Source organism: Lissotriton vulgaris, chromosome 2_1 (genome assembly GCF_964263255.1).
Source record: "Lissotriton vulgaris chromosome 2_1, aLisVul1.2, whole genome shotgun sequence".
Lineage (NCBI taxonomy): Eukaryota > Metazoa > Chordata > Amphibia > Caudata > Salamandridae > Lissotriton > Lissotriton vulgaris.
The window spans coordinates 1,866,738,783-1,866,759,137 of record NC_141687.1 but is presented as its reverse complement, the minus strand read 5'-3'; the positions used below and the strand labels follow the sequence as shown (position 1 = coordinate 1,866,759,137).

General features: G+C 42.4%; 1 protein-coding gene across 1 annotated transcript in view; it reads left to right on the top strand.

Moving 5' to 3' along the window:
• Positions 1–20,355, top strand: part of LRRK1 (leucine rich repeat kinase 1) — a 758,414-nt gene that overhangs the window by 505,468 nt on the left and 232,591 nt on the right. The window contains exon 16 of the mRNA XM_086958057.1: positions 16,028–16,192. Coding sequence (XP_086814183.1) covers positions 16,028–16,192 — 165 coding nt within the window. The remainder of the gene's footprint in view (positions 1–16,027; positions 16,193–20,355) is intronic.

Sequence of the window (20,355 nt, the reverse complement as noted above, 5' to 3'; positions counted from 1 at the left end):
TGCTGTACATACATGTTTCATTCATGTTTTTTAATACAATTATGTGGTGATGTTTTTATAATTTACGCATAGAGTCCTCTTCAACTCTATTTTTATAAAGTGTTTTGTCCATATGGTCTGGTATTGACAATTGTTTTAATAAAACATTTTATATATTTTCATACAAAGAATGCTGCCATGTTTATGATTTAACTTCTAGTTGCTTGTGTCCAAGACGAGTATTTGGGCTTCAATAGCTATTGAACTGAGCCAAGGGAAAACGTGTCTACACTATGCATAATTAAACGTCATATACAGTTACACAAGGAAAAACGTTCACCTTAGTGTAAATTGAGATTCTAAAAAAACAATTCCCGGGTCTGCCTTACCTAGCGTGCCCCGTGCAGACGATTGTGCATCCCTTCCATAATTGAGATAGCGCCTGTGCAATTTTAAGTGTTCCCACGTTTGCACGGTGACGTGTCCCCATGCACATGAGGGAAACACTTTGCCTCTGTACACGTGCCGTATTACGTATGTGGGGACAGAGACAAAGAGCCAGTTCGGAGGCGCACTGACTGCGCCATAGCCCTTTGAGAGGTGATTGGGGATCCTATGGACCTCCTCCCATATAACCCCCTCACTGCAGCCACCTATCTCCATCCCCTCTTTAAAGTGCAGGCAGGTGCTGCCTGCACTTTATAAGCCTGTGCTGCTGCTTCATGCAGACACTGTGCAGTTCTGTAACACACTACTCCCAGGGCAGCCGCAAGCTCCTGTCTGCCCTTGTGGAAAAGGACGCAGTACAAAAGGGGGTTGTGATGGACGGAGCATCTGAACCAATCAAACACTCACACCCAGTCAACAGATCTGGGTTTAATCCATCACCGTTCTTTAGCCCACTCTGCCACCCCAGTTCCGTCATGGCTATATGCAAATCAGTCTGACCCTGTGCCTCATGGGAACAGTCCAGCCCGCACTGCCAAGCCATGCCTTCCCTGGACAAGATTCAAGCTTCCTAGGACCGGTTTCTGGCATTCCAGCCGTCTTCAGACAGGCTTGCTTGAATCCAGTGGCAAAGTGAGCAAGGGACTCACGTCTGAGCATACCCTGCCAATTTCTGGCGGCCAAAGCGGTACAAAAGTGGCAATGCAGCCATCAGTAATAGAGTTCACTGTTCCTCCTTGCGCCCGGTGCCCCAGTGTGAATGTCCCTTGTGGGGTAAACAGCGACAGTGCACGTGATTGTAATACAGCACCAGGAGTAGTCCTGGGAAGATGAGACTTTCAAAGCCTTCTCTAAACCTTTGCGATTTCCAGAGTATAACAAATCTACAACCAAACCTAAATGGAAACTTATTAAGATACATTTGCAGATGTGTTTGTGACTCTGCCCACTTTTTGAAAGTTGTTTTATGAAAATTACCAAGAGTGCTGGAGAGGAGGTCTGTACACCCCTCTCAGATTTCAAAGATGTTGCTTTCCTGGAAGCTGCTCAGCTGTTCCTTGTAATAACACAGCTTGACTGTTAGTCAGCATAGTTCATGAAACTGACGTCTGCAATATGTGTTTTTCTTGTGATCTTTCTATTTTTCTTTTTACTACAGAAATTAGATTTAGCAAATGCTTCTGCTTGTGTCTGTCTTGCAAGAGAAAGTAAGACATCTGAATTTCAGCTTAGCAGCACAATATGACTGCTGCCAGGCTCTACTCTTAATTGCTACTCAAGTTCCGAAAAAGCAATAGACTAGAGCCAGACTCCTATTCCATTGTTTGTATCTAGGCACGTCATCTGGCCTGAATAGTCTACCTTTTTCACTATGATTGCTCTGGTCATCTGCACACACAGTCAAGAGCATCTAGGCAGAGTCAAGAGGCCTGGACTCATCTGGTTGTAGCTCTGATCGTCAACAGTTGCTAACTAAATCCTAAGCACTCATGAGATCCATCAATGAGTTACACAGTATAAATGCTAAATATTTAAAAATTATAAACTAAAGATCCAACTTGTTGTTTCCATAGCCAGGAAAAACGATTGTTAAATTTACCATTTCTTCTATAAAAGAGGGAGACAGAGGCAATTCTATGCAATAAGTGTACATACATGTTCTAACGCAAACATTTGTGCTAAAGAACAAGGTGGTTGCAGTCCAATCATGGAGCCCTCTTCCATGATTGTGACTTCTGTTATATCTCCACCTCTTGTACCTGAGTTCGATCAGATCAGACCTCATGTAATATCTGATCCTCCGACAATCGCACAAGTTCTTATGATCTAAGTGTTCTCATGTCCCTTTTAAAAAACGGTTTTAAGTCGGTCTATGTTTTTTTCAAATTGAGACAGTTTGTCTCTACTAACTGCAGTGAGTCATTCCATTGTTTGGATATTCCACTCCTTAATCCACCATAGCGTCATTGTCACCAGGTTAGGGACTCCCAGTCTATGTACCGCCTTCAGTCTAGCCGCCAACAACTACTGTGTCACTAATTTTGAGGTAGTGAAGTAAAGGGGGTATAATCCTTTTCTCGTCCAGTAAGCCCGATAACATGGTTGGGGGTGTCGTTGGGCAGTTCAGTGCTGGTGATATCCTTGATGGTCACCAAAATGTGTTTAAGAAAGTATTGTATCTGCGGGCATTCCTAACACATATGAATATAGGTCTCTCTGAACTATCCCAACAGGCATCAGGGCCGTAATTCATAGCCTTCATTCGGACTGGAGTTAGCTACCATTTTAGCATCTTCTTGCATGCATTGAGTTTATATTGAAGTCAGATTGAGGATTTTGCTGCTGTCTGCCGTATTAAAATCCAATCCGTCTCGGTCAGTTCTAGATCAAAATTCTGTATCCAATGTTTATTGTAGTTTAAAATTGATAGTAGAAAACTTTTGTCTAATGCTCTATAGAGTGGAGACAGTGCTCGGTTAGTAGCGCCGTCGACAAAGATGTCCTGAACCCTAATGGTATCTCTGGCTCCATTCACTTTAACCACTGGTTATCTAGTCCAGTGTAGTAACTGGGTAAGGTTGTAAATATCCTTAAGGTCCGGTTGAAAATCATTGACCTGCTGGTCTCTACTCTTTGGTACACTGTTCTAATGTAGCTGACCCTACTATAGTGATTTGCCCCCTACTCACATAGCAGGCAACCTCTATCAATTGAACCTGGTGGAAAATCCAGGTTTCCCACCACATGGGTTAGGGATGGGTAAGCCATTATCCCTTTCATCTGCACAGTCTTGTTCTAGTACACAAGAATTGTCTCGGTAGTTCACATCAGGGGTCACCAAGGTCTACAAACCTTGGTTGAGGGTCCACAACAAATAATGCGGGTAGCGTTTGCTCACCTCCTGCTTCATTCAGCACAGTTGCTTATCACTATCTGGGGAAGAACACAACAGCGCCGGTGTCAATTGAGCTGGCAGTGTGACTCTGTCAACATCGGGGACACCCATGTCTCTTTTTATAGGGCCTCATTTCAGAAGTGATTTAGCAATCCACAGTCGCTTGTTGTTCCATATAAAACCCTACATTGTTTTCTGTAGACTTCATGATATAAGGCTGGATCACCACAGACAATGACCAAAAGAGGTAGAGGAGTTGTGGTATGAAGTTCATCTTAATGCAATTTATTTGAAACTTTACACCTACCCCATTGACAAAGACCCTTAAACAATGTTTTAAGCAGCGGAGGTACATTACTCGGTAAATGGCACACCCAAATAGCCAATTCTCACTGGGACCAGTTCGAACTGATGATACAATTCTATTGCCTCACTCTGCTCTGTCTCAACTCCCACTCACGTCACCTTGACATTTTTTGTGGTTAACTTTGAATCAAGCCTCCTGCTGGAAGCTTTCTAGGTCCAAATGTAGTGCTGGTGGAGAGGTGGTGGGGTTCGTTAAGAAACAGAAAATATTATCTGAAAAAAATGCCTGTTTCACCTGCCCCATTCTTGATCCAAACCTGTTATTTCGGGATTTGCCATTATAAGTTGGTACAATTGCACCATCATCTGCGCAAAAACAGATTAAAAAAGTGGGCATCCCTGCCAAGTACCTCTAGTCAAAGTTATTGGGTCTGAGACATGGGATCTAGCTCGCAGACTGGTGGAAAAAATGGGCAAATGTTGGGGATCTGATTCGGGGTCCCAGGGTTTTTCTCTCCAGATGTTTTGTAAGAAATGACTAATCAAAATGAATCTGTCAAGGGCCTCCTTCTCATCCAGTGAAAGAGGGAGCACCTGGGTGTTGTTGACCATTGCTCTATTTATTATATCAGGGGCTAGCCTGATATTAGCCCTGGTATGCCCATCCCTAATAAAAATAGGCTGGATAGTGGAAACCAATATTGACAAACATTTTTCAGCTTTGGGATCAAAATCCTAGTTAAGGTCTATCTTGACGTCACTATTCAAAAGGGATCAGGAGGATTGTGGGTCTTTCCCTGGATTTACTATCAAAGTGAGGAGGGATTCCTTCATTGTTGATGTCACTGTCAATAAATAAATTATAGATCTTAGTCAATACAAGGTGAGCGGAGAGAAGCAAATGCCCGGTAAATGGAGTTCAAAAACCTATTTGGGCCTGGGGCAGGGCAAGTATCCTTCCACTTTTTTTTCGCCTCCTTGCTTTCCATATTGTCTTGCTCCCCTTCTAGTTGAAACAAAGAGATCACCTCTTCAGTTGAGGAGATAAATAATTGTTTATCTTTGAATCTGAAGAAAAGCCTGACCAGGAAACCCCAACAATAGGGATCTTCTGAGCCCCTATGTAATCTGCTTCGATTTTTAACCGTTTTCTTTTAGTGAGGGTGGGAAAAAATATCATGGAAAAGCAATAAAGTAAATCCACTCAATATTACAGGACCACACTGTATAGCCATCCTCCTTATTTCTACTTTTTGTTTGAAATATTGAATTCTAGTTCGGGCATCAGGAAATAGGTTAGTGTGAGTCTGATAAGGGCCAAATTCTCTGTGCGTATGGTCTAGCTCTATTGGGAGGTTATTAGGGCACTGTAAGAGTAATTTAAATAAATCTTGAACATATTGTTGTAAGTCCTGTTAAGTTACCATTTGCAGAATGCCTCTAATTTGTATATTGTTCTAGCAGAATTTATTCTTTCCTTCCTGTATATTGCCTGCCAGCCATTTACAACGTTACTATAGTTCCTCTACTCTAACGGCCAACTCATTTCTTTCGTGTGCTGCTTCTGCTGTCATCACTTCAGTTGATCCATTCTAGTTTACAATTTCTGGTCTGCATGGTCCAACTATGATAGCGACTTAAAAAGTCCGGTCGCAGCTTACCCTCGTCTTTGTTGAATTTGGCCTTCATAGAGGGAATATCACCCTTATTTGCCATTTCACTCTCATTTTGGGGAGGATGATTATCCTGATCTGTGACTTCTGTTTGGTCGATTGTGTTTATCATTTTAGGGATGGACTTCTGGGCACTGAGGAGATCTTCGATAGGTTTCCCTTTTTCAGGTAGTCATGCAGGCCTTCGCATTAAGGAGTGATACAATCCAGAGATCTGGGGACACTGCCCACAACTCAAAGGGGTGTGGGTCCCAATGCTGTAGGTCGTAAGTAATGATGGGTGTATTGTCAGCACTGAACTGGACACTTGATATCCTGAAGGACACCACATGAATGCTGCCTATGATGCGCCTTCAAATTCCATTGCACTCTTACCAGTGTGCACTTCTAATTATGTTTCTTACTCACGACCTCCAGTGATCGAACCACAACCGTCTGATTCCCAAAAGACCTCAACTATCACCTCTGTGTCACACCTGGAGAAAAACTAAATCCCAGCCTAGTATTACCATGTTATCTCTGGATCACTCAGGGTTTGTCAGTGGGCCCACAGTCCACTGCCGAACAAGTGAGAACAGGTATTGTTGCAGTTTAAAAGAAGGTGTCCGGTGCTCAGTGGACAAGATATCCTGTTAGCTGGTGGCACCCGTGAGGCCAATTCTCCTGTCTATAATCACAGGCCCATTGTGATTAAAGTCTCTGTTCTCACACTTTTGTTGATTTTCGGCATTCTCCGTACGAAGACAGTCATCTTGATTTTTGCATCACGGAGGAAAGGGAGGGGACTTGGCTATCTCAAAATCAACATTGCTAGTGCTATAGGATGTTGGTTTGGTTGACACCATCGGGTGATCCGAGTTTCCCATACTTGCACTTTAAATCTGGGAGTCTCCTATCACCATTCAATCCATCATCAGGCTGCAGAAGGATGTCCCTCGCGCTTTCCTTGCGTATATCGGGTGATTAGTTTCACATATGTCGAGCAGTAATCACGGATTTAGTCGGATTGGAGTGAAGAAGAGTAGACAGTCCCTTGAGGGAGCAAGGTGGTGCATTGTGACACCGAGGGCCTACGTGGTCGGGCCAACGGAGCTTTAAACCCAGGAGAGTAGAGTACCAGGAAGAGGCGGGAAACTGTGGTTCCTGTTGGAGTATAATGTGGATGACACATATTTGTTGTGAGATGTAAAGAGCAAGGATCAGATATACCATTGTCCTGATGATGCCATAAGAAACGAAAGGCTGAATCGCAACTGCAACAGCATCGACAAAATAAGGAGGAGTCCATATATAATAATACACTTTGTCAACTCACGGTTAAGGCGCCTTAGGTTAGGATAGGAGGTTGGAATCCTCAGGCGCCGAGTGCACTTCCTCTGAGTGTAGAACTCCGAAATTAGGAGTGTACATATGTTTATAGAATATTTAAGGGTTTTGATTATAATTGTATATAGTTGTCCTTTGTGATTTTGAAAGATATTTTGATTTTTTCTGATTTTTTTGCAATTTTTGTGTTGCATATATGTTTTTATGTACATTATGTTTCTAATATATATATATATACGCGTCGGACTTATTAAATTGTTTGGAGAAAGGTTGTGAAGTTCATCGGGAGCTGTAATCAAAAGCCGGAGGGCTGGAGTGCCGCGGTGAGCCCTTCTGAAAGCGCGAGGGCACATTGGTGGTTAATGGATTTGCACGGTCGGCTCGGGCCGTGGGAAGGAGCTCCGCTTCACCAGGCGGTGTGTGCTGCATCGCGTGTGAAGACTGAGGCGGGCGAACTGTCTCCTGCCTGCCAGCGCGACACTCCAACAAAAATCGTAACTTCACAGCCCGCCTCCACTTCCTACTAAAGGATTGCAAATTGACTTTAAATCGTACAGGGGCATGTAACCTACTGAAGGAAATTAATAGAAAACTCACCTGCTGGACTACAGTTACCAGAAACCCTGGTGACCTTACCTTGAAAGCCACACCCACTGAGGGTAGTTCGATTCAAATAAATGTGTCTTTGAATCACCATGGTGAGGAATATGTGCCTTTGTACCTGTGTCCATGAGGAAGGGGCGTTCTAGCCCCGAAACGCGTCGGACTTATTAAATTGTTTGGAGAAAGGTTGTGAAGTTCATTGGGAGCTGTAATCAAAAGCCGGAGGGCTGGAGAGTGCCGCGGTGAGCCCTTCTGAAAGCGCGAGGGCGCATTGGTGGTTAATGGATTTGCACGGTCGGCTCGGGCCGTGGGAAGGAGCTCCGCTTCACCAGGCGGTGTGTGCTGCATCGCGTGTGAAGACTGAGGCGGGCGAACTATCTCCTGCCTGCCAGTGCGACACTCCAACAAAAATCGTAACTTCACAGCCCGCCTCCACTTCCTACTAAAGGATTGTAAATTGACTTTAAATCGTACAGGGGCATGTAACCTACTGAAGGAAATTAATAGAAAACTCACCTGCTGGACTACAGTTACCAGAAACCATGGTGACCTTACCTTGAAAGCCACACCCACTGAGGGTAGTTCGATTCAAATAAATGTGTCTTGGAATCACCATGGTGAGGAATATGTGCCTTTGTACCTGTGTCCATGAGGAAGGGGCGTTCTAGCCCCGAAACGCGTTGGACTTATTAAATTGTTTGGAGAAAGGTTGTGAAGTTCATTGGGAGCTGTAATCAAAAGCCGGAGGGCTGGAGAGTGCCGCGGTGAGCCCTTCTGAAAGCGCGAGGGCGCATTGGTGGTTAATGGATTTGCACGGTCGGCTCGGGCCGTGGGAAGGAGCTCCGCTTCACCAGGCGGTGTGTGCTGCATCGCGTGTGAAGACTGAGGCGGGCGAACTATCTCCTGCCTGCCAGTGCGACACTCCAACAAAAATCGTAACTTCACAGCCCGCCTCCACTTCCTACTAAAGGATTGTAAATTGACTTTAAATCGTACAGGGGCATGTAACCTACTGAAGGAAATTAATAGAAAACTCACCTGCTGGACTACAGTTACCAGAAACCATGGTGACCTTACCTTGAAAGCCACACCCACTGAGGGTAGTTCGATTCAAATAAATGTGTCTTTGAATCACCATGGTGAGGAATATGTGCCTTTGTACCTGTGTCCATGAGGAAGGGGCGTTCTAGCCCCGAAACGCGTTGGACTTATTAAATTGTTTGGAGAAAGGTTGTGAAGTTCATTGGGAGCTGTAATCAAAAGCCGGAGGGCTGGAGAGTGCCGCGGTGAGCCCTTCTGAAAGCGCGAGGGCGCATTGGTGGTTAATGGATTTGCACGGTCGGCTCGGGCCGTGGGAAGGAGCTCCGCTTCACCAGGCGGTGTGTGCTGCATCGCGTGTGAAGACTGAGGCGGGCGAACTGTCTCCTGCCTGCCAGCGCGACACTCCAACAAAAATCGTAACTTTACAGCCCGCCTCCACTTCCTACTAAAGGATTGCAAATTGACTTTAAATCGTACAGGGGCATGTAACCTACTGAAGGAAATTAATAGAAAACTCACCTGCTGGACTACAGTTACCAGAAACCCTGGTGACCTTACCTTGAAAGCGACACCCACTGAGGGTAGTTCGATTCAAATAAATGTGTCTTTGAATCACCATGGTGAGGAATATGTGCCTTTGAACCTGTGTCCATGAGGAAGGGGCGTTCTAGCCCCGAAACGCGTCGGACTTATTAAATTGTTTGGAGAAAGGTTGTGAAGTTCATCGGGAGCTGTAATCAAAAGCCGGAGGGCTGGAGAGTGCCGCGGTGAGCCCTTCTGAAAGCGCGAGGGCGCATTGGTGGTTAATGGATTTGCACGGTCGGCTCGGGCCGTGGGAAGGAGCTCCGCTTCACCAGGCGGTGTGTGCTGCATCGCGTGTGAAGACTGAGGCGGGCGAACTGTCTCCTGCCTGCCAGCGCGACACTCCAACAAAAATCGTAACTTCACAGCCCGCCTCCACTTCCTACTAAAGGATTGCAAATTGACTTTAAATCGTACAGGGGCATGTAACCTACTGAAGGAAATTAATAGAAAACTCACCTGCTGGACTACAGTTACCAGAAACCCTGGTGACCTTACCTTGAAAGCCACACCCACTGAGGGTAGTTCGATTCAAATAAATGTGTCTTTGAATCACCATGGTGAGGAATATGTGCCTTTGTACCTGTGTCCATGAGGAAGGGGCGTTCTAGCCCCGAAACGCGTCGGACTTATTAAATTGTTTGGAGAAAGGTTGTGAAGTTCATCGGGAGCTGTAATCAAAAGCCGGAGGGCTGGAGAGTGCCGCGGTGAGCCCTTCTGAAAGCGCGAGGGTGCATTGGTGGTTAATATATATATATATATATATATATATATATATATATATATATATATATATATGTATGTATATATATATATATATATATATATGTATGTATATATGTATGTGTGTGTGTGTGTGTGTGTGTGTGTGTGTGTGTGTGTGTGTGTGTGTGTACATCCAGCACCTTCCCATGGTCCGTGTATCATAGGAAAAACGTTGTTGATTTACAAAGAAAATAATTGTTTGTTGTCATGGCAATTGACTGTGCCATGTACACAAATACAGTGGTGAATTGATCCCTCTCTGCTTTTTTCCTTATATTACATCTCCGCTGGAGATGCTTGATGAGGACTCATCTTCATGGGTCCTTGCCGTAGCCACTCCTCTAACTGATTTGTTTTTTAAATCTGGAGCAACTTTAATATAAATTAGAGGAGCTAGAATTATTGCTGTTGGTGGCACTAGGTATGTCATCCAAGTAATGTTTGTTAAAGTATTTAAAGTGTACTTTTCGAATTACAGGGCTTTGAAAGAGTTTTGCTTTGTTAGTTTTTGTTACTTCTTCCCTGATTTGGGGACAAAGGTACTTTGAGGCCCAACTCCATTCCTTGGATATTCTGGAGAATATCTCCTGCTTGTTCTTTGGAATTCAAACCTGGTGCCTATTTCCAAATTTCTCCATGATAGGCACATTTGAAAGATGAAAGTGCAGACATTCAAATGTACGGTCATCCTCACAGGCACATGCGATTAGTCATAGATTATCTTGAGTTACCAAAGGGGCAGCTCAATTATACAACTGAATCCCTTTCTAGAGCTTCAATTTATCTGTAAGGACTAACTAGAATTACACGTAATTATACAGATATTCATATAATTGCTAGACCATCAAATACATCATAGTGAATTTATTAACCCATTTGCAGTTTCACTGTACCATACATAAATGCAACCAGTAGGATACAGCAGGGCGCGGGATGTCAGTTGCCAACTTGAGAAACTTGAGAATCTGAGTTACATCTGCGCTATTTGTAGAATACAAAGAAGCCAGTCATGTTGAAGTGGCTGTTCGCTGCAAGTAACATCTTAAAAGCAAGGAAATACGAGATTGAACATCAAGTGCCATAAATTCGATGTTATTCAAAGGCCTTCAAAAATAATCCAGACTTCTAATGAAAGTCAAAGCAATGAAAAGCATAAAAAAGGGAGATTTGGTCACACAGCAAACTAACATTAGTGCATTCAGCTACAGTCCTTAAATTCCTCGACGTGGAAGTAATGAACGTTTACATAAACTCACAAAATCGCCTTTTCGGTTATTCAACCGTGAGGATGTACTTGACAGAAGCACCACTCTCAAGTCATATTTTCTTAAAGTATGTTTTCATTTCTGTAATAGTAAGAGTTCAAAAGATGAATGAACTGCTGAGTGAAAATATTCAGATGGACGTTTAATTGAATTCAAAATGAAAATTGTTTAGCACTGTACATCAAGGTGATCTTCATGTTTGTGTTGTTTAGATAACTGAACAGCACAGTTAGGCAGGAGATGTTTCATGCAGTCTTTGCTGATGTTTGTTTAGCTTTGAGGGTCGGTCAGTCATCCAGGTCTCGCTCGTCTGCAGGCAGGTTAGATATAGATGAAGCCTGAAAAAAGATTTTCAGTGTCGTGAACATGCTGTCCCCCCAGATTTCCCAGAGACTGCATATTTTATTTATTTGCGAAGTTCACAGTGCATGAATATGGCTGTGAAACTAGGAAGAGCAGTACAACATACAGCAGTAGAAATAATTCAGATACAAGTAACATGACATGAAATAATGTTTAATAAAATATAAAGGGAGTTATAAACCTTCAAGTTGAAGGTTTTCATTAGTAGCAGTGATTTCATATTTACTCTCTTCAGGGGACCTTGGTCAGACAGTACTCAGGCCTGATTGATTGAGATTATTTTTAGAGTTCCTTTAGTATTCTGATTGGTGTTATATGTTCTTTGATTGTGAAATATCATAATAGTCCTTAACATTTAGTTCATCATAGCTAAACAAAAATCACTTTTTGGTTGGGAGATGAAGCTTTGGGTCTCTATATTTTAATTGAGTGGTCAAATTTCATGTACCCGTTCCCCTTTTCCTGCTTCATTCCTCCATTTTTCTCTTTTCACTGACCTTCTTTTTAATTGATTCTTGTGTTGTTGATTTTTGCGTCTTCACTGCCATTTTTTTGAGCTCTCATTCTGTTGTAGATGAGCGGTAAATCTGCCACTTAGTGCCTTTACCAGTAAGCAGAATTTACATTTAAAATGTTTGTTCTTGGTGTTTTCCTTTTAAATATTTTTACAGCAATATAATGATTGTGCTCTGTCTTAAGCATACCTGTTTTAGGTAAAAATGTAATTCATTGTGCTGTAACAAATCTGCGTATACATGTCTGTAGTTTTCACCAATGAAGCAACTCAGGAGTACATATAGGATGTAAAAATATATTTCATTGATAACATGACACACTTTATCTCAGAGTACAAAAATGCCTCAGAACATATATTCTGGGATTTACAATGGATAAGATTAAACAGTAATAAATGAGGTTTCTGAGACTCCACAATGGAGCGATTTTGCCCTCACAGCTATTGTTAGATTGTGATTCTATTACCGCAGTTTAAATAGTTGTGAAAAGCCTGGACATCCCTTTAAAACAGCCACTATCCTAACTATACTTCATCCTAATAGCAGTGGTATGAAGATTTCTACAAGAAAATTCCAATCCTGGTAGTTATTTCTTTTAATACAGACTATTACAAGATTTTGAAGCACTTGTGTTTTTTCATATCCGATCATCCATCCATTCATCATATTGTACAAATGATCTAGTTCCACTAGTGTTGAATCATTGAGTCAGTGACACAACTCTAGCTTTACTTGAAGTTCACAGCTTTCATGTCCCATACATGGTACTTTATCAAGTCTTTGACATTCTCTTTGGCAAATATTGATTTTTGTGAGAGTTCCAAACAGGGTAAAAGTGGGCAAGGAAAATATTAATTTATTGTTGATTGTTTTACTACTTGTGACTAGTCATGCAATAAGAAATGATCCACATAAGCATGGTGCAGACTTGACAAAAATTAAATTTGAGCGTTTGTAGCAGAATATAATGATGGTTGACTGCGCTCTATATTGTACCCCAGGTTAAGGCTGTAATCAAGGGGTTTTGAATTGTAGCTCTCATTACCATGAAATCTCTCCATTTCTCAAAACAAACACTAGGAAATCCTGATGAGAGCCGTTTTCATAGCAAGTTCAATATCAACAACATATTTCTAGGACTGCTCAGGCAACTCATCAATCGGTGGCAAAGACTAGAAAAGCATGCAGTCTAAATGTGCTTCAACCGTTAAACTCATGACCACGAAAAACTATGCCTGTGCTAAATTTAAATTATGCTGGTGTAATTCACATAATTTCTGAAATTTCTTGTTACGTGAAATTCCTGAAACTATGACATTATATATAACAATGCGCTGCTCGTGGCAAAATTGTACTGCTGGCGCGCGATAAGAGCGCAGATGTCCAGAATGTGAGAAGCTGTTGCTTGTGCTACTTGTTGTTTTTGCCCTATTTTTTGCTCAGAATGGGTCCTTTTATCAAAAATTGACATGCGTACACATTTGTTTGATTAGCATTTTGTTCAGTCATGCTTAATTTTGTATAATGTTTCCAAAATTTCACTGAACTGCATGAAATCAAATTATGCACATTTCACAAGCACCTATATTAAACCTCCTCTGAATGCACACTACTTGCTTCAAGTGGAATAAGGATTGAGTCCAATGTCCTCTGCATTGTCCACAGAGCAAGAGTGGGACTCAGGCTCCCAATACCAGCAGAAGTATATTTTTTTGCTTCAACTATGAAACTACACTGAAGGACTTCACAGTTGATCAACCAACAAACCTTAAAGTACCATGCCCCAGGTTGCAGAGTGTCTTCTTTGAAGCTGTCCGGTGTCCGATGGGTTAGGCTGGGTGAGGTGATAGTGATCAGGTCAGGGAAGAGAGACATATTGGAACATTTTTGGAGTGGTCAGCTACTGTAGACATTGTATATATATATATATGAGATGTTGCTTGCAGAGTTGTCAAGTGCTTTCAGGAAATGTAGGGACAATGGTGCTTGCCAGACTACTTCTGAAGTGGTGTTCCACACCCTTAGGACGAAGCAGGAGATGGTCTGGCATCTTCATATATTTATTTCCCACCTTATAGCCTGGGGATGTTGATGTTGCAGTGGATCGGTGAGCCTCTGGAAGTCTTGATCTTGGATGCCATATTCGAAGGTGTGAAAAGCTATGTGGGGAGGTGAGTAGCTTGTTTGATTAGCAGGTTAACCCCACTGCCAAAAAGATTATATAAAATCAAATAGAGAGATGTCCAACTACTTGTTTTCTCCTAATCTCTGTATCAAACTGAAAGCAATTTTACAGGATTTTTAACTGTGATTCAATTTTCTATTGAGCGTTGGCATCCTTTGACCTTCTGCGTTTGACTATAGGGTGTCTCCTTCTCTAAACCTGCATGGGACTAAAATCATCCAGATACAAAGTAGGCCACAAAACGTTGAGTACACAAAGGAATAGACAATGTATGAGTTTGAATAGCATGCCCCAGCATTTTTTGTTTTTTTTGTGTGATATATGTTATCATCAAAATACTGAATTGTAGCTTTTATGAAGAATTAGATTGTTCGGACACCCCAGTTCAATAATCTTTTCACTGCACTTAAAACTGTTTGCTGTTTGCACAGGGCTGCATAAGAGGCCTCTGGTTCCACTGCTAACTGCAGGTCGCGCTTCTTTACAGAGCTACTGATGATTTAACCATTCTATCAAATGTGCCATAATGGCATTTGAAAAACTGTTCTTTTTGTAAAGCCAGGAGAGCAAATACATAGGCAAGTGCCAAACCTTTGTTTGTCCTGGAACGCCACTCGCATTAGCTGGAGAACTACCAGCATACACTGTACCCTTTGTATTCTTTGCTCCAAGTGATTAGTTTAAATTTCCTGTTTGGAAGTAGTCAGAAACGTGCTAATTGTGCTTTGATTTATTTCGACAAATGAAAAATTGGAACGTGTAGACCTTCAGAGAGCACTGTGCCCGCATGTTATAGAGTGCCAGGTACTCACATTTCCATGTTGAATTTTTCCATATGCTATATTGTTGTGATTTAGCACTTAAAACAGGACTCTTTTTATTATTAACTCATTTGTATGACAGCGTTGTGTGTTTTTCCGCTTTAGGTATGCATTCCATTCACGTCTCACATAGGACAACTACTACTCAAGTATGCTACATATGCCTTTTTTGTGTCCCACCCGGGATGTATTAAAGATACCTCGCTCAAGACTAGGGTGATCCCTGTAATAACAGAGGGTCTGATTTAGGTTCTGGTGGACAGGTTACTCCGTCAAAACAGTTATGGATATCCCATCCACCGAAATATAAATCCCATTGTATCCTATGGGATTTATATTTTGGTGGACGGGATATCCGTTACCGTTATGACGAAGTAACCCATCTACCAAGATCTAAATCAGACCCAGAGTTGTTGTGTGACTAGGTTCCTTGATGTACAATAAAACCCAAAAGTTGTTTGAGATAACACGCCTACCATCAACCTATATGATTCACGTGTGTCTTCCGGCCGAGGCAACAGCTCATTCCTTACTCAAAAGCCCTTTTTAAGAGCGAACTAGTTAATTGCAATTGGTGCATTAACATCTGCTACCACACATATCACAATTAGCAGCATTGTTTATTGGCGGTTGGGAGTGATATCCGATATTTACCAGAACATGCAGACTTTGGTGCAGTAAGCACCAAAATCCCCATCTTATTGCCCCAGACGTGTAATTGGATGGTATTTATCTATCCCGATAAATTTTGAATTGGTTGTGTCGGATTTTAACAGTTGCAATAAATATTGCATTAATTAGCGGGCCACTCTTAATGAGGGACTTGAGGAGATTGGGTTCCACAGTAGAGATACCCAAATCAGCCTTTCGTTGTGGAGGAAAGCCATGATATTTCTCAGCAGCTTCAAGCATAGGTTTCATGTTTCTAAACAGAGAAAATACCTAAATAATGTACATGAAACATCAAACGTAGGAATTTCCAACCCAAGGTCAACCTTTAATTTGTTGAATGAATATACAAAGATGGTCTTGTGTGAGCTTTTGCGGAATAATACACAAGTTAATCGGTACAGGAGGTATAAGGTCCCTTTTAAAATGGCACTTTGGCTCTGTCGTTGTTAAAACCCCATGTCAAAAGGGTTTTCTATCACTTCAGAGGGATTCCGAATAAGACATGGGCATCTTGAAAGGAAAAACCTGAATTCTTCGACTACGCAAGTGGTTTGACTTGTTTCTACTCTTTTTTTCTTGGATGTACAGATTGATTCAGTGATGTTCAACGTATGGGACATTGGGGGCCCAGCAAGCATGTCCACTGTCAACCAGTGCTTCTTCACAGACAAAGCCCTCTACGTGGTTGTGTGGAACTTGGCTCTCGGAGAAGAGGCTGTGGCAAAACTCCAGTTCTGGCTGCTGAACATTGAGGTAGGAAAGCACTGCCTTTACATTTCACACTTCATAACTCACTTGGGATGTCATGCTTCTGTGAGCCTGCAGGCGCAGTAACTGCCGAAAGTATGTGCTTTTCTTGGAAGCAAATGATCATTGTGCACCAGGCGTTTGAGCCATTCTCTTGCTTCAGCCTGTTGAATTTGCAGGGGTTTCTTGAAAAAATGGTCAAGGTTGACAAATTCAGCCCTGCAATTGTTCAAACATTTATCTGCTGATTCAGCTGAGCAGAAGAGATGTTATACAGCACTGCCAGCTGCACGAGTCTCTCGTTTTATGGAGGCAAGCTGAGAGCTCTGTTGCACAAAAGGGAGGTGCAATTCACTAGGGAAGTCGATGAGAACGTTTATGCCCCTTTTTGGTCTTTGTTCACCCACTTCTTGGATATCAGAATAAACACCATATTATTAATAAAACTAAACGGGAGACAGACAGCTCGTCATGATGCATGATGGATGTGAAACGCCTGGATTTAGAGAAGAGAACGAATTATGTTATCACAGTTCATCAAGTGCACTGTTTCTTAGAAGTGAGGTTTTTATTTTGTAATTAGTTATGAGCGTTTATGTGACATAGTGAGCCAAAGAAGAGAAAATCATACTTTCTTACAGCTCATACAACCTAGTAAATTACTGAAAAGGGTCATACAGCGACCTTGAACTATCTCATGAAATGTCCTGACACTGTAGGAAATTGACACCATATTGCAATATTTCTTCCTTAAGTAGTCGGAATTAACTTTTCCTTATGATTAGCTCTATACTTCTTCCACCGCCAGCATTAAAGTAACTTTAAGCACAGTGACATGTCCCCTCACATGCTAAGACTGTCTCTGTGTGACAACCAAAGTGTGTATCATACTCACTGGCGTTCTCATTCTCCCACCCTACTAGCCACGAAAATATTTCTATATGAGCCATATACCCTGAATTGTACCATAGGTATGCATGAATTGTGCTCACAAAAACAATACCATTCCTAAGGCAACCTGCATTAAAATACCCTCAAAATGTGTATTCATAGTATCAATAATTGGCATGAAATTGTCCACTCTGGTGTAATGCGTTAAATGGCCTTCATTGTACCATGATAGACATACAATGCCTCACATATTGTTAAAATTACCTCTGTATTTTACATCAAATAGACCTTGCAGTCTTCAACAAATTGCCCATGGAGTCTACTTAACGTTGCCCCCAACAATGAGCCCCTCTATGAGGAGTGTGTTCATATTGAATGGTTTCAGCAGCAAATGTTATCACTGGGGGCTGCAGGGTTGGGGTGGTGACTCAAATTCCCAGCCCTTCCTTAAAGGATAATAGTATTCTGCAGAACCGATCAGAAATAATCAGCTACAGAGACTTGTTTAACCCTCGTTCTCCATGAGAATGGCTTTGCAGCACTGTTGGAGACTGTACCTGTATGCCCTGTTCTTTAGGTTTCTGACACAGTCTGAAGTTTAATTTCTGATTGTTTGAATAGTCATGAATAGTGTACATCCATTTAACATGATCATTTCATATATGTTTGTTGTAGGTGTCGGCGGAGTCCTGATTATCTCTTTAACTGCACTCCTGCTAGCCCCCATTGCCATTGTCTGCTTTCCCTCAGATTACTTCCTTATTCATGTGACTATCTTTGTGCCCTCTCTTGCCCTACTATCCTCACACAGAACCTAATATTAACACAAAAATTGCATCTGACTCTGAGTACGCCTATCTTATGTGTGTCCACCAGATACTCTAGAGTGTCTCCAACGCCGCAAAGCTATTCTCCCGTCCATACGTCCTACACCCTTATCATCCCACCATCAACTCTGGGTCATGCATGCTACTTGTGCCCGACGGGTGCATATCTCCGCTTATATTGGAAACTGAAACTTTTAACATCAAGGGAAACACTGAGCTCTGTACATAGCCTGCCGAAGTACAGAAAGATTACCAAATCACAATATACACACACATGCAGGAAGCCAAAATGGAGTTCCATGAATCTTGAGTTCTGCTATCTGGTATTTTAGCTCCCCTCTGCAGTCATCAAGCAATACTTTCTCATGGCTAACTACTTTGCTCCCCTCCTTCAAAAGATCAAATGCTTTACGCTTTGCCGTTCTCCTCCTCATTCTCAATACCCTCTCTCATTCCTGTTTCACCCATTTACCAAGCCCTTTTTCTGTCTCTCATTTATCATATCTTGGGCCCACTTTGATCACTTCTCTGTATAAATCATTAAACCTATCTGCAATGTTGCAGAACGCTTCCTCCTTGCCTCATGATTGGCATTGCACAGTAAATCACAAGCCACTCTTCAATCCTCACCTAACGTTTCCCCCTCTCCCAGTGTACTGCCTCTTTTGTACTACAGAAGCTAGCCTTCAAAAGGGTTATGGAACTGTTAACATTTTTGAAGCTGCCTCCCGTCAGGCTTTCGCTACAGGCCCCTCGTGAAGTCAGTTCTTTTCCATGATCTTGACCTTCTTGGAGGACATAGTCACCATCTATCCCCCATGGTGAATCTCCAGACAGTTCTGTCAACAGTCAGTCTCTGCACAGTGCTTTCCACGTTCACCTTTTACCTACCACGATGTTCCTACTCACAGTGATGGTGCTTCACTAACTCTACATAACCCTATTGAGAGAACTCACCATGACCTATTTCTGGACCCTTCTGACTTTTTTCTCTCCACCACCCTCTCTGTGACATTTTCTATTGCTCTGACCTTTCTTGCAACTGACCAATGACACTAAAATCTTTTTCTGCCGCACCACACTCCTCTGCCCGTTAGTCGCAGGTTCCTCCCTGCTACTAAGCAATGGGACTCGAAGTGTGAGACAGAGGCAGGAAACGCTGCTGCTAAGGACAGGATTGGTCTCAAGGGGAGTGCTAATAAGAGTGGCCCAGTCACGACTAGACCTAGAGTGGAGGGTAATCTGTAATTTGCAGTCATGGTACGTGGCACTGCCAGACAGGTAGACTAGTCACTCCTAGCACAAATGCGCAATACAGACCCACACACTGCAGGAGACGGTGTGCACAATGGGTCTCTGGGTGTGGTTGGGTCAGGGCAGCACCTCCTTCTCTGAAATCAATCTCCCAGCCTGCAGCTCCCGGGGAAATGCCAGAAAGGTAGAATGCTCAATCTGACCTTGGTATCAGAGCACAAGGAGTTGGGAGGTGAACTGAAGAGATGTAAAAGGGCGAAGAGTGGCGAAGGCAGAATGGAAAGGTCAACATCACTACAATTAATGCAGGAAGGAACAAGAAAGGACAAAAGAAGGAGAATGGAAAGAAAGGGTGATTAAAACATTAGAGAAAGAAAATGGTGGCAAGACGAAATGAAATGCTCAATTATCTATCACTGTGGAACTTTTTTTTTTAATAAGCTGTTTTGAAAGAAACCAGGGCCATTGTGCAAATTACATATTTACGATTTCTAGCAAAATTCAACAGATCCCCTTGAATCCTCTACACAATCCTGTAAATCACATGAAATATGTATTCGTAAGACCTAGTCGGTATCTCCAGCACAGATTTGCTTTGTGCTGTGTTTTGGTGCAAAGGTTTTTGTCCTCTGTGCTGTTCCCGCCAGCAAACAGCTGTTAACACCTGCCTTCCATTTCCCAGCACGGCACGGCTCAGCCCTTTTCGTGATTCAGCTGCAGACTGCACGAAACCATAAAAGGAAACATGTCTGCCAAAACTGGTGGTGAGAAGGATCTCCTCTGCCCCTTAGTGCATGCACTACACCCATAACCTAGTATTTATTTCATATTTCAAACAAATGCATAGCATTTTCGAAATATTTAAAACAGAACTGGTTGTGTTTTGACTTGAATTGTTAAATGTCACTTGCCGGTTCGTAGTACCATGTCGCTCCGTTCAAGAATGTCCCTTAATTTAATACCTCTGCTCTGTGCCAATATGGCCCTTTATTTTGTACTACATAGTTTGAGCCGTTGTTTTGTAGATAGAGAGAATTCATCCATTTGTACTTGCTTCATCCTTTTGTTTTTCTGCGAGTCGATTTAGTTGTCAAGGTGTTAATCTGCAGGTCGCTCTGTCCTCCCGCTGCAGAACGAGGCAGTGAGAATATGCGTAAACCTCCCCAAAGGAGACCATGTCCAAGCTGCCCTCAAAGC